Here is a 16,281-nt window from a genome sequence, read left to right on the forward strand (position 1 = left end):
TTGTTCCAGTTTTTAGAGGGAATGCTTTCAATTTTTCTCCATTTAGAATCATGTTGGCTGGGGCTTAGCATAGATAGCCTTTACAATGTTGAGGTATGTTCGTGTTATCCCTTGTTTTTCTAGCATTTTGAATATGAAGGGATGCTATATTTTATCAGATGCTTTTTCTGCATCTATTGAGATTATCATATGATTCTTGTCTTTGAGTTTATTGATATGATGAATTACATTTTTTGATTTCCCTATGTTGAACCAACCTTGCATTCCTGGGATGAACCCTACTTGATCATGATGCACTATCTTTTTGATATGTTTTTGTATCTGATTTGCCAGGATTTTATTGAGAATTTTTGCATCTATTTTCATTAGAGATATTAGTCTGAAGTTTCCTTTCTTTGATGTGTCTTTGTCTGGTTTTGGAATCAGGTTGATATTGGCCTCATAGAATGTGTTTGGAAGCGTTCCCTCTTTTTCTATTTCATGAAATAGTTTGAGAAGTATTGATGTTAGTTCTTCTTTAAAGGTCTTATAAAACATTTTTTATTTTCATATTATGTTTTTTGGCTCTCTGGAAGAAAAACTAATCAGGCCAAATCAATGGATCAGTTAGCAATTGCTATATCAAATTTAATCAAAAGTTTTCTTGACTAGAGTTTGAAAACTTTTATGGATTATTTCTAATGCTTGGTAGAGGTGTCTTAAAGCAGATATGTGTAGATAAAACTTTGAAAAACTCCTTGTAGGCAGCTGAAATACTACTACAACATGGAGCAAACCCTAATCAGAAAGATCAAAAACAGAAGACTGCTTTGGATGAAGCAGATAATGATAAAATGAAAGAGTTGCTAAAATCTCATGGTGCTATTGAAGCCAATAATAGAGATGAAAGTAATGCTACAGTCACTGGTATGTATGTCAGTACTGCTTGCTATTTTATATAAGTGATATCTCTACTTAGAAAAATAACATTTTTACATTTGTAATATAAGTTATTCCATAACTGGGGATAGATATTTCCTATGTTTATTAAACTTTATAAAAGCCATTATTTTTAGAAATTAGCACTTTTGAGTTTGGTTTAATTTATAGATCATATGATTCTACTGGATTGGAGTTACATGTTAAAATAAAACCTATGTTGTTCATTAATCAAACATTCATCTTCCTACCTTTGGGTTGGAGATAGAGAAGTAACTGAAACCAAGCAGATAGTTTACTTATAGTGGAGCTAGAAAAGGGTAACATTATACTGAAGACTCTGCAACCGATATTTTGTTACTTCAAAATTTGTAATCATACATTGGTTGGATTCATGTCAATTTTCAAATGTTCTTGTAATACTAAGTTGTTAAGCAAGTATATCATACTCATATGTGTGTTTTACGTACATTACAGTGAAAAGTCTATATAAGGGAATGTATAGCTAGGCAAAAATTTTATGAACAATTTTTTAGCAATAATTTATATTTTATTAAGGGCTGAGGAGAGGAGATCGTTCTTCATTTCTTCCCATGTTTGAGCCTTGACTCATAGAAAAAGAAACTCCAAGAAAAAAAAAAAGGAAAAAAAAAAAGAGAAAACCTTCCTGTGCCCTCACTATGAGGGAGAATGGGGAGGTGAGAACCCTGAGGTACACTTCTGCCTTGCCTGCCTCCTTCCTCACCAACTATTGATTTTCAAGGGAGGAAAAATTACTAATGTATGATTAGGCAGAACCAAGGATGTTCACTGTGTGATATTTTACTAGCAAGATGGATTACATATTGGTTAAGATCAAGACTGCTAAAAAGTTTTCTATGATCTGCCATTGTATAGTAAGTCTATAGTGTGAGCCCCTTTCTTATGTCCTTAGCCATTTCACTCTTCCTCTCCACAGCCATACGTAAGGATCAAGTTCCATGATTTAGCTGAGCTCAGCATACCAGGGAAATCTTGTAACTGAAGTTATCTGGACTCTGTTATATACTAGTATACCTATTCCCGTGTCTGTTGGTTTTGTATGTACATTTCTTAATTAGGTACCCCAATGGGATAAGGGGTACAGGGCAAATGGAAGTATGAAGAAAGGGAATCCATGGTGGGAGAAGGGTCCAAGAGAACTTTACAGAACAATGAATCATAGTTATAATAGTTAAAAGCACGGACTTGGAGTCAGATGACATCTGGTTTAAGTACTAGCTGTGTGACATTGGACAACTTCCTGAACTTCTCTGAAACCTTGCTTTCTTTTGTGAAATAAATATATTATACTACCTACATGAAAAAGTTCGTAGGAAGTCTAAACTGATACATAGAAGGTATGTAATACTAAGTTGTTAAGCAAGTATATCATATATATATATATACAGTTTATTATATATAATATATATATTATATTATAATATATATATTATATATCATATATAATATACAGTTTATTATACCTTAATTAACATTAAGATATAATAACTGTAAATTATTATTTTTCCCATTCATATTACCATTAAAATTGATAAAATAAAGCTACATTTTTGCATATTCTTATCTATTTTTAAAATTTATTTTTTAAAGCAGAAATTCCTGCTGTTCGGACAAAAAGACACAAACAGTGTTTTTGTGATGTTGACAAAAATGTTGATCCATCTTCCCTTTCACGCCAAGAAAAAACAAGAGAAAGTCTTCCTGTGGTGAGTAAAATTACAACCCTTTTTATCTTCAACCTAGAAAATGCCTTTCTTTGTACCATCCAGCCACTGACTATTGGCAGAACTCTTTCCATGATAAGGACTCAAGGTTGTTGAAAATTCTCTTTTGTAATAAGAAAATAATTGAGCAGAATAAGCCAAGAAAGTATGCTGTATGGTTAACTCTGACTTACCTGTATTGAATACAGAACTTTGTATTAGTTGCTGTCCTTTATACCTAGCTTGTGTTTGGCTACTTCTTATCCAACTAACTCTGCCACTGTCATAGTATGTCTTCACTCATTCATTCTCAAAAGTATCTAGGATATATAATACGTTGGCAAGACTCTAGAACCCAGATATAGCAGATGAAAGTAACCTTTATAAAGATGGATATTCTCAGTTTGACAAAAACATAAAGTTTACTAAGACACAAACTTCCTAAAAAGGTAGTATCATAAGTGAAAGATTATCTTGAATGAAAGTTTTCTCCCATTGTGGTCCAATGTACTCAATCACAAAATGGAAAAGAAAGTTGGCACCAGAAATTTTCTTTATCTTAGCCTATAGGTGGAGGCAGACTTAGCCCGAGTATAAGTTTAGACCTTTAGTTTTCTTGTGTACCCATAAGCTATTCACTCTATAAGGAGGTAAACCTTAGGCTTTTTGTTTGTTTTGCATGTTTGCATTATATAGTTTCACTTTGATGTATTCAATAAATGACAGCAGGAAGAGTGCTTAACTAAATAATTAGAATATTATGTTTATTGTGTGCATTTTTCATATCCCTTGTGAACACCAAAGTAAAAATTTTAGAGCAACATACTTCAGAAGACTTTGATGACCTACACATTTTAAAAATGTATGAGAATTTATGAAAGGATAAATGAGTTAATCCATCAGTCATCATTTATGGAGCAATAACTATGTATCCAGCAATAGGGAAAGCATATACAAATGTAAAAACTATGCTTCTGCCTACAAGACCTCATTATCTTGATAAGGACATATTATGTATATGACATTATCCATATTAATGCTAAATTATAAAGCTATGAAACTCTTAAGTAATTCTGAGAAAAGAGAAATCAGTATATATTAGATCAGAGGTTTCATGTATGAGATATATATGATTTATATGTATAACAATATAACAGATATATTTATATAATAATATTTATTAAGTTCTTACTTCGTCTGACATTGTCCTTTAGCATTTTACCTGTGTTACTCATTTCAAACACAGAGAGGCAACATTCATTGTTGGATTCACCCAGTTAGGAAGAAGTGGAGCCAATATTCACCCACAGACATTCTGGTTCTGGAGCCTACTCTAAGATTCTCATAAGAAAGACAGGGATCTGGGCAGTGTGAATTGAAGACATTCAGGGAAGGAAGATGAATATAGACAAAGGCATTAAGGGGTAGAATACCCTTTATGAGTTTTTGAGAGTAATGTTTTATACTTTGAAGATTATGTATGAGATTTTAATACTATTCAGTGATAGTCATAAAGCCTTAAAGTGGACTTTCATATATATGTGATTTTTAAATAGTATGTGCTGTTTTTTTTCCTGTCATATGACTATAATTTTAACAAAATGAGAAGTTATGACTCCTTGTATGATTGCTACTCTCACATTCCCAGGAGATTTGACTATATAAATCAAGATCTGTTTACTATTTTTTTCAACTCTATGATATTTATATAGTTAAGCTTACATAAAACATGAGCATAAAGAAAAATGAAACATTTTTAGCAGCTTGTTATAATTGTGCATTTTTGTCAGTGACAGGTGGGAGAGCATATCTACCCTCTTATAGTTTCTGATATTTTTATCTGATAGCATGAGACCATCAGTGCCATTCTGCAAGATATAGAAGAAAAACAGGAAAATTTATTGGTGTTTGAAATAAGAAACTCTGAAGATGCAGGTAAATATGTCTATTACTCAAAAGTGTGATTATTTCAGATATCTAGGGTCATTGTTACCTCATCTTCTTCTTAAGGGACATTTTAAAGTTTGCAAAGGCTGAAAAAATGGTCTTCTTCATATATATGGAATTATCATTAAAAGTCAGTGATACAAACCGGTAGTTTGTATAATTGTTAACAAAGATACTACTATATTTAAGATAGTGGGAGTAATTTGAGAGACATTCAGAACCATGATCACAGATAAAATACTACTTATGGTGATATGTTCCGATCAAGATATGACAAAAAACATAGGATAATGACTAGAGATGAGATTATAATATTCATTGACTCTTCAGTTCACCCAGCTATAGCAACCCTTAAAAATAGATCAAATTTATAACATAGAAAATAGGTTTATAAGGTTGAAAGTAGATACTGATAGATTGAGATCTGTATTCTTTCTAAAAGTCAGTTAAAAAAAGTCAAAAGTAATTTAAAGTATCTCATTAGTCTTTCATATAGTAGGATATAACAGTTCATTTTTTGTCCTAATTCATGTTTGTATATAGCCTTTTGGGAAAAAATAGTTTTCTTTAAATTATATCCATTCTACTTTTTAAAAAATTTATTTATTTATTATAATTGTTATACATGACAGCAGAAGGCATTGCAATTCATAGTATACATACAGAGCACAATTTTTCATGTCTCTGGTTGTACACAAAGTAGAGTCACATCATTCCTGTCTTCATACATGTACTTAGAGTCATGATGTCCATCTCATTCCACCGTCTTTCTTATACCCATGCCCCCTCCCTTCCTCACCCTCTCCTTTTCCCTATCTAAAGTTTTTCCATTCCTCCCATACTCCCCACAACCCCCATTATGGATCAGCATTCACATATCAGAGAAACATTTGGCATTTTGTTTTTTGGAATTGGCTTACTTCACTTAGCATGATATTCTCCAACTCCATTCATTTACCTGCAAATGCCATGATTTTATTCTCTTTTAATGCTGAGTAGTATCCCATTGTGTTTATATACCACAGTTTCTTTATCCATTCATCTACTAAAAGGAATCTAGGTTGGTTCCACAATTTAGCTACTGTGAATTGTACTGCTATAGACATTGATGTGGCTGTGTCCCTGTAGTATGCTGTTTTAAAGTCCTTTGGGTATTAGACTGAGGAAAGGGATAGCTGGGTCAAATGGTGATTCCATTCCAAGTTTTCCAAGGAGTCTCCTACTGCTTTCCAGATTGTCTGCACCAACATGCAGTCCCACCAGCAATGTATGAGTGTGCTTTTTTCCCCACATCCTCATCAATAATTGTTGTTTGTATTCTTAATAGCTGCCATTCTGACTGGAGTGAGATGAAATCTTACTGGAGTAAGAGTAGTTTTGATTTGCATTTCTTTTTTTTTTTTTTTTGAGAGAGAGAGAGAGAGAGAAAGAGAGAGAGTTTTAATATTTATTTATTTTTTTAGTTTTCGGCGGACACAACATCTTTGTTTTGTATGTGGTGCTGAGGATCGAACCCGGGCTGCATGCATGCCAGGCGAGCACGCTACCACTTGAGCCACATCCCCAGCCCCTGATTTGCATTTCTTTAATTGTTAGAGATGTTGTACACTTTTTCATATATTTGTTGATTGATTGTATCATTTTCTGAGAAGTGTCTGTTCAGTTCCTTGGCCCATTTATTGATTGGAATATGTGTTTTGTGTGTGTGTGTTAAGATTTTTGAGTGCTTGAGATTAGTGCTCCATCTGATGTGTGAGTGGTAAAAATTTGCTCCCATTCTATAGGCTCTCTATTCACCTCATTGATTTCTTTTCTTTTGCTGAAAAGAAGCTTTTCAGTTTGAATCCATCCCATTTATTGATTCTTTGATTTTAATTCTCTAATTAAGGAAGTTGGGGCCTAATCCGACATGATGAAGATTTGGGCCTACTTTTTCTTCCAGTAGACACAGTATCTCTGGTTTAAATCCTAGGTCCTAGATCCATTTTGAGTTGAGTTTTGTGCATAGTGAGAGAGAGTGAGGGGCTTAATTTCATTTTGTTGCATATTTTTCAGTTTTCCCAGAACCATTTGTTGAAGAGGCTACTTTTTCTCCAGTATATGTTTTGGTCACTTTTGTCTAATAGGAGATGACTGTATTTATGTGCATTTGTCTCTGTGTTCTTTATTCTGTACCATTGGTCTACATGTTCGTTTTGGTATCAATACAGTGCCATTTTTATTACTATTGCTCTGTAGTATAGTTTAAGGTTTGGTATAGTGATGCCACCAGCTTCACTTTTCTTACTAAGGATTGCTTTGGCTATTTTGGGTCTCTTATTTTTCCAAATGAATTTCATGACTGCTTTTTCTATTTCTATGAGGAATGTCATTGGTATTTTGATTGGAATTACATTAAATCTGTATAGTGCTTTGGATAGTATGGTCATTTTGACAATATTAATTCTGCCTATCCAAGAACAAGGGAGATTTTTCCATCTTCTAAGGTCTCCTTTAATTTCTTTTTTTAGTGTTCTGTAATTTTCATTGTAGAGGTCTTTCACCACTTTCATTAAGTTGATTCCCAAGGTTTTTTTTTTTTGAGGCTATTATAAATGGGGTAGTTTTCCTTGTTTCTTCAGAGGATTTGTCACTGATATACAGAAATGCCTTTGATTTATGGGTGTTGATTTTATATCCTGCTATCTTTCCAAATTTATTTGTTCTAGAAGTTTTCTGGTGGAATTTTTTTGGATCCTCTAGGTATAGAATCACATCATCAGCAAATATGATAATTGGAATTCTTTTTTTCCTATCTGTATCCATTTAATTTCTTTTGTCTAATTGCTCTGGCCAGTATTTCAAGAACTATGTTAAACAGAAGTGGTGAAAGAGGGCATTCCTGTCTTGTTCCAGTTTTTAGAGGAAATACTTTCAGTTTTTCTCCATTTAGAATGATGTTGGCATGGGGCTTAGCATAGTTGCTTTTATAATGTTGAGATATGTTCCTGTTTTCCCTAGTTTTTCTAGTGTTTTTAACATGAAAGAATGCTGTATTTTGTCAAATAATTTTTCTGCATCTATTGAGATGATCATGATTCTTATCTTTAAATCTATTGATGTGATGAATTACATTTTTTGGTTTCTGTATGTTGAACCAACCAACCTTGCATCTCTGGGATGAACCCTACTCGATCATGGTACCCTATCTTTTTGATATGTTTTTTTTTTTTGTATTTGATTTGCCAGAATTTTATTGAAAATTTTTGCTTCTATGTTCATTAGTGATATTGGTGTGAAGTTTTCTTTCTTTGATGTGTTTTTCCCTGGTTTTGGAATCAGGATGATATTGGCCTCATAGAATGAGTTTGAAAGTTTTCCCTCTTTTTCTATTTCATGAAATAATTTGAGAAGTATTAGTTCTTCTTTGAAGGTCTTGTAGAACTCAGCTGTGTATCCAACTGGTCCTGGGCTTTTTTTTATTGGTAGGCTTCTAATGGTGTCTACTATTTCGTATCTTGAAATTGATCTGTTTAACTTGTATATATCATCCTGATTCAGTTTGGGCAAATCATGTGCCTATAAAAATTTCTCAATGCTGTCAGTATAAATTTTCAAATAATTTCTAATTATCTTCTGTGTTTCTGTATTGTGTGTCTTGATATTTCCTTTTTCATCATGAATGTTAGCAATTTGAGTTTTCTGTCTCCTTCTCTTCATTAGCATAGCTAAGAGTTTATCAGTTTTATTTATTATTTCAAAGAACCAACTTTTTGTTTTGTCAATTTTTTTCAATTGTTTGTTTCAATTTCATTATTTCAGCTCTGATTTTAATTATTTCCTGTCTTCTACTGCTTTTGGTGTTGATTTGTTCTTTTTCTAGAGCTTTGAGATGTAATATTAGGTCATTTATTTGTTGACGTTTTCTTCTTTTAAGGAATGAACTCCATGCAATGAACTTTCCTCTTAGTACTGCCTTCATAGTGTCCCAGAGATTTTGATGTTGTATTAGTACTCGTTTACCTCTAACAATTTTTAATCTCTTCTTTGATATATTTTGCAACCCATTGTTCATTCAATAGCATATTATTTAGTTTTCAGGTATTGAGTAGCTTCTGTTTTTTATTTTATCATTGATTTATAATTTAATTCCATTATGATCTGATAGAATGCAGAGTAGTATCTCTGCTTATTCTATTTGCTAAGAGTTGATTTGTGGCATACTATGTGGTCTATTTGAGAGAAGGATATCCATGTGCTGCTGAAAAGAAAGTGTATTCACTCATTGATGATGAAATATTTTTTATATGTCAGTTGAGTCTAAGTTATCAATTGTTTTATTGAATTCTATCATTTCTTTGTTCAGCTTTGTTTGGAAGATCTATCCAGTGGTGAAAGAGGTGTTTTAAAGTCACCCAGAATTATTGTGTTGTAGTCTATTTGACTCTTGAACTTGACAAGAGTTTGTTTGATGAATGTAGATGCTCCATTGTTTGGCACATATATATTCATAATTGTTAGGTCTTGTTGATATATGGTTCCCTTGAGCAACATGAAATGTCCTTCTTTATCCCTTTTGATTACCTTTGTATTGAAGTCTACTTTATTTGATATGAGGGTGTGAGGCCTGCATATTTCCACAGTCCATGTGAGTGGTACTTTTTTTCTCAACCTTTCACCTTCAGTCTGTGGATGTATTCTCCTATGAGATGAATCTCTTGGAGGCAGCATATTTTTGGGCCTTTTTAATCCAATCTGCCAGTCGTGTCTTTTGATTGGTGAGTTTAGGCCATTAACATTCAGGATTATTATTGAGACTTGATTTGTTTTCCCAGTCATTTTTGTTTATTTTTGGTATTTAACTTGACTTGGTTTCTCCTTGGATTGGTATTTCCTTTAGTGTAATACCTCCCTTTGCTGATTTTCATTGTTGTTTTTAATTTCCTCCTAATGGAATATTTTGCCAAAGATGTTCTGTAGTGCAGGTTTTGTAGTTGTAAATTCTTTAACTTTTTTTTATCATGGAAGATTTTTATTTTGTCATCAAATCTAAAGCTTAATTTTGCTGGGTCTAAGAGTCTTAGTTGATATTCATTTTTTTCAGAGCTTGGTATATGTTGTTTCAGAATCATATAGCTTTCAGAGTCTGGGTTGAAAAATCTGTAGATAACCTAATTGGGTTTTCCCTATATATAATCTGATTCTAATTGCTGTGGCTTTTAAGATTCTCTCCTTATTCTGTATGCTAGGCATTTTCATTATAATGTGCCTTGTTGTGGATCTGTAGTGATTTTGTACATTTGACATCCTATAAGCCTCTTAGTATTTGGTTTTCCAATTCATTCTTCATGTTTGGAAAATTTTCTGATTTTTTTATAGATTTTATTTTTTAAATACATGAAAGTGGAATGCATTACAATTCTTATATACATATAGAGCACAATTTTTCATATCTCTGTTTCTATATAAAGTATTTTTACACCAATTCATGTCTTCATATGTGTACTTTGGATAGTGATATCTATCAAATTCCACCATCATTGCTAACCCCCTGCCCCCTCCCTTCCCCTTTCCCATCCTTCTGCCCTATCTAGAGTTTGTCTATTCCTCCCATGCTCCTCCTCCCTACCCCATTATGGGTCAGTCACCTTATATCAGAGAAAACATTTGGCATTTGTGGGTTTTTTTGCGATTGGTTAACTTCACTTGATTCACAATAGCTAACCTGTGTAACCAACCTAGATGCCCCTCAGTAGATGAATGGATTAAAAAATGTGGCATATATACACAATGGAATATTACTTAGCAATAAAAGAGAATAAAATTATGGCATTTGCAGATAAATGGATGGCATTGGAGAACATTTTCTGATATTATTTCATTGAATAGATTGCTTATTCCTTTGGTTGGGAACTCTATGCCTTCTTCTATCCAGATAATTCTTAAATTTGGTTTTTATGTTGTCCCATGGTTCTTAAATGTTCTGCTAATGGTTTCTTACCATCTTCACTGTGTGGTCAACATTCTTTTCATGATTTTATATTTTGGGGCTGGGATTGTGGCTCAGCAGTAGAGTGCTCGTCTAGCACAGGCGGAACCCGGGTTCGATCCTCAGCACCACATAAAAATAAAGGCATTGTATTGTGTCCGCCTACACCTAAAAAATAAATATATAAAAAGTTTCAGTATAAAAAAAAAGAGATTTTATATTTTGTCTTCATTGTCTTTAGTCCAGTCTTCTAAGTGATCTAATCTGTCAGCAGTGCTTTCTATTGAGTTTTTAATTTGGTTCATTGTTTCTTTCATTTCAAGGATTTCTGGTTTTTTTTTTTTTCAGAACCTCTATCTCCTTATTGAAGTAATGTTTTGCTTTCTGTATTTGCTTATGTATCTCTTTATTGAAAAGATCTTTTGCTGCCTGTATTTACTCTCTTACATCATCCATTCATTTACAGAACATTTTAATTATATATATCCTGAATTTCTTCTCTGTCATTTCTGCTGTTGTTCTGGCCATGGATTCTAATAATGTAGTTTTCTTGGTTTATTTGGAGCACTTTCTTACCTTGTTTTTGTTTTTGTTGTTGTTGTTGTTGTTTTTAATGTTGTTCATGTGTTTTCCCTTCTAGCACTGCAGATCTGAGGCATTACAGTTTTTACCCTATAGACTTATAGTATCCCTGCAGGGTTCCAATACCTCTCCTTTAAGAGGGAGAACAGTATTAAAAGATCCCAATATAAACAATATAGAACCTTAAATCAAATAGCTGCTATTAAGACATTTATGGTTTTGTCACAGTATACAGAAATGATGAGTTCATTTATTATCTATACTATAAACAGTAGGTTTGCAAAAGGGTCTACCATTTCTGAAGGTGGACACAGAACCCCGGGTGAGTTGTAGGATGAGATGTTGAGTGGGTAGGAGGTGGGGATATATAGTTATTAGATCTTAGAAAGTGTGAAAGAAGAATCTAAAGAAGTTGGTTAGTAGCAGAAGAGAGAGAAAGTGATTTGGGGGAGACAAGTAAGTGGGAAGATAATAGAGAGAGTACAAAAAGCAAACAAACATAAATATTAAGAAAAATAAAAAATGTAATAATAGATAAAAAGCATATGCAACACAACTGTAATATACTATTCAGACATCCCAATCCTCAGTAGCTTAATTCATGAAAAGTACTTGGCTTCACAAATGTTGGGGATGTGAGGGCAGGGGAAAAGAGAGAGGGGAAAGAAAAAATCTTGAAAGAAGATATGAAGATTGTGCTTTTTTTTTTGAGATCAGTATCTTTCCTATTTCCCTTCTCATTCAATAGGTGGGGTTATCTGTTGTTTGCTGTATCTTCACCCTCAGGATAATGTTATTAGGGTGGAAGGGTTCGTCTTGGAGGCGTAGCTCCTGCAGGTGGGGTACAGTACTTGTTGGTCCAGATGGGAAACTTCACACCAAGGATCTCCTTTGAGGCCTGCTGTGTGTGTGGGTACGTGGTCTTATCTCCTTATATCACCTGTAACTCTCACAATTCCTGGTCTCTAGTTTAGTCTTCAAAATGTATCTCACTCACACCCTCCCTTTCTAACTTCCCAGTCAGGAACCTTTCTCTCTGGAGGTATTTTGGACTGTGCTGTGGGGGCTGCATACCTGGGGTGGAGAGCTGTTTTGTACTGGGAATATCAGTACTCAGACCAGCTGTGTGACTGCAAGTGTTATAGGCTACAGGAAAGAGGGGGGAGTTGGGGACTAAAGGTAGCTTTATATTGCTTCTAAGCCCCAGCCGGTATTCCAAACTGGGGAAATACCGGCTAAAGTTGGCTAGGAAGGTGTCCCAAGATAGAGGCAGCTGCTTTCAGCAATGGAGTGTTGGTCTGGTTGGGCCAGGTGGTGGCAGTGGGCGGTATGTTAAGAGATACAATTCTGTGGCATGTAGTGTTGTGGCTGACAGCTGTCTCTAGACCCTGTGCAGTGTCCCCAGGTGTAGGCTACCACATGCAGGGGACTATGGCAGTGGTTGAAGTGTCCCAGATGGAGGCAACTGGAGGAACCCCACATTGGTAGATGGGGGTCCACACAGGAGTGATGGAATTCCTGTGTGGGTGGGCAGCCAGGAGTCCTGTGCCAGTGCTGAGGCCTAGAGATCTGCACAGGTGCGGTGGCGGTGATTCCTGGGAGGGAACAGCTGTCAGGAGTCCTCGAATTACTCACAGAGAAACAGTATTCCAACTACTTGAATCCCAGGCCATGGAGAGACACAGAATGCAGCCTCCCTCTAACCCACCATCTTGGATCCCCTCCATTCTACGTTTTTATCCTAACCTAAAGCATGGTACATGTTTTGAGGAAAATAATATAAAATAATTCATACTCCTAAATATGTGTAGTTAGTGTATTTTATTTACCATTTAAGCATATTAAAATTTATAACGTTTTTATTATAGAAGGCATGTAGATACACTTTAAAGAAGGGGATATGCTAAAATTATTTATTCCTGTCTTACCACAATATTTTGATGTATTTGTAATCTGGCTTTTTTTTTTTTTGGTCCAAGAATATAGTTATGCTTAAACCTCAATAAAACTTTTAAAAACTGTTTGGGTCATGCTAGATGTGCTATTTTTGCATTCTTATAACCATTACTTTTAGTGGTTGTGTGTTATCATGTTGTTCAATAAATGTTTCATAGTTTACTAAAATTTCCCCTTTTTGTTGAACATTTAAATTATTTCCAATTTTTACTATTATGCCACAACATGTAGCTCTTATTATGGATTTATGATTATATTCTTAGGAAAGATTAACAGAATTGGGATTATTGGGCCAAATTATAGAAACATTTAAAAGTCTATTGATTTGTATTGACAGCTTGATTAGTATTATATACTAATTTCCATTTCCACCAAAATAACTTTAGCTTTTGTTTTTGGTATGTACTGCTAGTAGCATTAGTATTTTTATTTAAAATGACCATACTAGCTTAGTAGGGGGAAAAAAGCCTTATTTGTATTTATTTATTTATTTTTTGTGGTGCTGGGGATTGAACCCAGGGCCTTGTACATGACAGGAAGGAACTCTACCAACTGAGCTATATCCCTAGCCCTAAAAAAAGCCTTACATTTTTATTTGCCTTGTTGATTTTCAGTGGGACGCTCGCTAGTATTTATTATTTTGTGAAGTGACTACTCCTGTTCTTTATTTATTCATCTATTTAAACCTGGTTATATAATAAAATTATCAACTTCTTTTCCAATATAATTTCTACAAATACTTTTTAGCCACTTATTATTTGTGTTACTTTTGTGTTTTAATGCATAAATTTTCAAATTCTGTGTAGTAAAAATGTATTAGCCTTTTTCTCTGGCTATATTTTTGAATACTTCAAAGATTAGAAACTTTTCTTCCTCTCACCCCCAGATTTTATAATTATATTCTATTCTAACCAATACATTAAATAATCATATTCCCTTTATTTTTGTTTATCTGTCCCTTAAGTAAGGAGAGATAAGGTGATAGAATCCTTATTTTTGCTATTCAATTTGGAGATTCTCATTAGTTAAGCAACACCTCTCTAAAGAAATATTTTTACGAATTTACCTCTCTACACATTCTGACATTTTTAATATGTCTTTGATTTGACTGAAGGATCCAAGAGTAATGAATATTATTTTTGTACATGTCTTTGAAATTTGTCATAGGGAAATCTTGCATTCACCTTGATATCTCTAGTGCTTCAACTGGAGACCAAAAATTGCCATTTTAAATATTGCATTTTTTCTAAGCGTTTTAATGTATAATTCATCTAAAATCTCTGTTCTTTGTGTAATATAAAGATGATAATAGGGTGTTTCCCATATCATTACCCCATTTATGCACCCTTAAGTGTAGAATAATTCACTTCATTCTTATTGTTTTACAATGAATAGTAAAATATTATGCATATTAGGATGCCTCTGATAAATAGGCATATAATATCAAATTACATGTAAAACATCTTTATATCCTTTCTTATAGAAGCATAGAATATTTTAGGGTTATTGAGATATGTTATTTTTGCCTGAAGTTTAAAATTCATTTAGAAAACCCAGTGTGACAGGGCACATATGTAATTTAAATATCTTTTAATAAGCAGAGTCAGATTTGTTATACAAATTTATGTCTAAATTCTTAATGATTATATACCTTTTCCCCTTTTTAACATGTGCATGACACAATAAAACTAACCCATCATGATAGTATTAGGGACACTGACTCTATACATAATCACATAATTTTTTTTAAACACTACACAATTTTTTATTATTATTTTTTAATATTTATTTTTTAGTTTCAGGTGGACACAATATCTTTATTTTATTTTTATGTGATGCTGAGAATCGAACCCAGTGCCTCACACATGCTAGGCGAGCGTGCTACCACTTGAGCCACATCCCCAGCCCCACAATTTTTTATTATTAAATGAGAAAATCTCATTTGTTACATTGTCACATTGCTAGTCAAAGAAATGCTGCAGTGATGAAGAAAGTCAATTTTGGATCAACCAAAGTCCTCATTTCTACTACATTCATTTACAAAGAAATAATGTTCAACACAGCCCAACAAAACATTCTTGGTTTTCTTCATATTGAAGGTCCCCCAAACATATAATTTATTTTATTTTATTTTTTAAAATGTTGATGGACCTTTACTTTATTCATTTATTTTTATGTGGTGCTAAGAATTGAACCTGCCTTACACATGCTAGGCAAATGCTCTACCACTGAGCCACAATCCCAGCCTACATAATCATATTATTTGATTTGCAAAGGGAAATTCTGGAACATATTCCAGTCGTGAACCTCATATAATCTGGTATAATGTGTCTTTGTTCAAAAATATTGAACAAAATCCTTAAGAAACAAAGCCAAGAGTGAAATGATTAGTGAGTGGCTTAAAAGAAATAAAAATAATTCATTTAAGCCATTTCTTTTTTGTACTGGGGATTGAACTCAGGGGCACTCAACCACTGAGCCACATCCTCAGCCCTATTTTGTATTTTATTTAGAGATAGGATCTCACTGAGTTGCTTAGCACCTCACTGTTGCTGAGGCTGGCTTTGAACTCGTGATCCTCCTGTCTCAGCCTCCTGAGCCCCTGGGAATACAGGTGTGGGCCACCACACCCAGCTTCATTTAAGCCTTTTATTTCCTATTTAGGAATCTCAAGTTGGACATAATCCACATTTATATGTAAATCCTTAATAGTAAATTTGTAAGATTTATAAGTAACCTTGTATGTTACATTTTGCTCTCTAAATACTGCAGAAACAAAATAACATGATTTTAATTTTCAAGAATTTATAATGTATATATTTATTTCATAGCATAAATAATTTTTAAAAATAAATAATATAAAACCAATTTCTGATACCTCAAAGTATTAATAGCAATTTCCTTTTCAGAGTAAAATAAAAGAGAAGCAGGGGAGTAAGAATAAGGACTTTAACTGTTCATTTTGTAAACATTATATTGTTTTTAAAAAACTTTTTACAATATTAGCACATTCTTTTTTTATTTTTTATTTTTTTGCAGTTGTAGGACAGCATGCCTTTATTTTATTTGTTTATTTTTTTATGTGGTACTAAGGATTAAACCCAGTGCTTCACATATGCTAGGCAAGCACTCTGCCACCGAGCTACAGGCTCAGCCCTAGTGCGT

The 16,281-nt window shown here is 33.5% G+C and overlaps 1 protein-coding gene across 1 annotated transcript in view; it reads left to right on the forward strand.

Moving 5' to 3' along the window:
• The window catches only part of Ankrd31 (ankyrin repeat domain 31), a 184,291-nt gene that overhangs the window by 126,346 nt on the left and 41,664 nt on the right, over nt 1-16,281 (forward strand). The window contains 3 exon segments of the mRNA XM_077791084.1: nt 744-906; nt 2,551-2,666; nt 4,511-4,598. Coding sequence (XP_077647210.1) covers nt 744-906; nt 2,551-2,666; nt 4,511-4,598 — 367 coding nt within the window.

This window comes from Urocitellus parryii, chromosome 1, assembly GCF_045843805.1.
Source record: "Urocitellus parryii isolate mUroPar1 chromosome 1, mUroPar1.hap1, whole genome shotgun sequence".
Taxonomy (NCBI): Eukaryota; Metazoa; Chordata; class Mammalia; order Rodentia; family Sciuridae; genus Urocitellus; species Urocitellus parryii.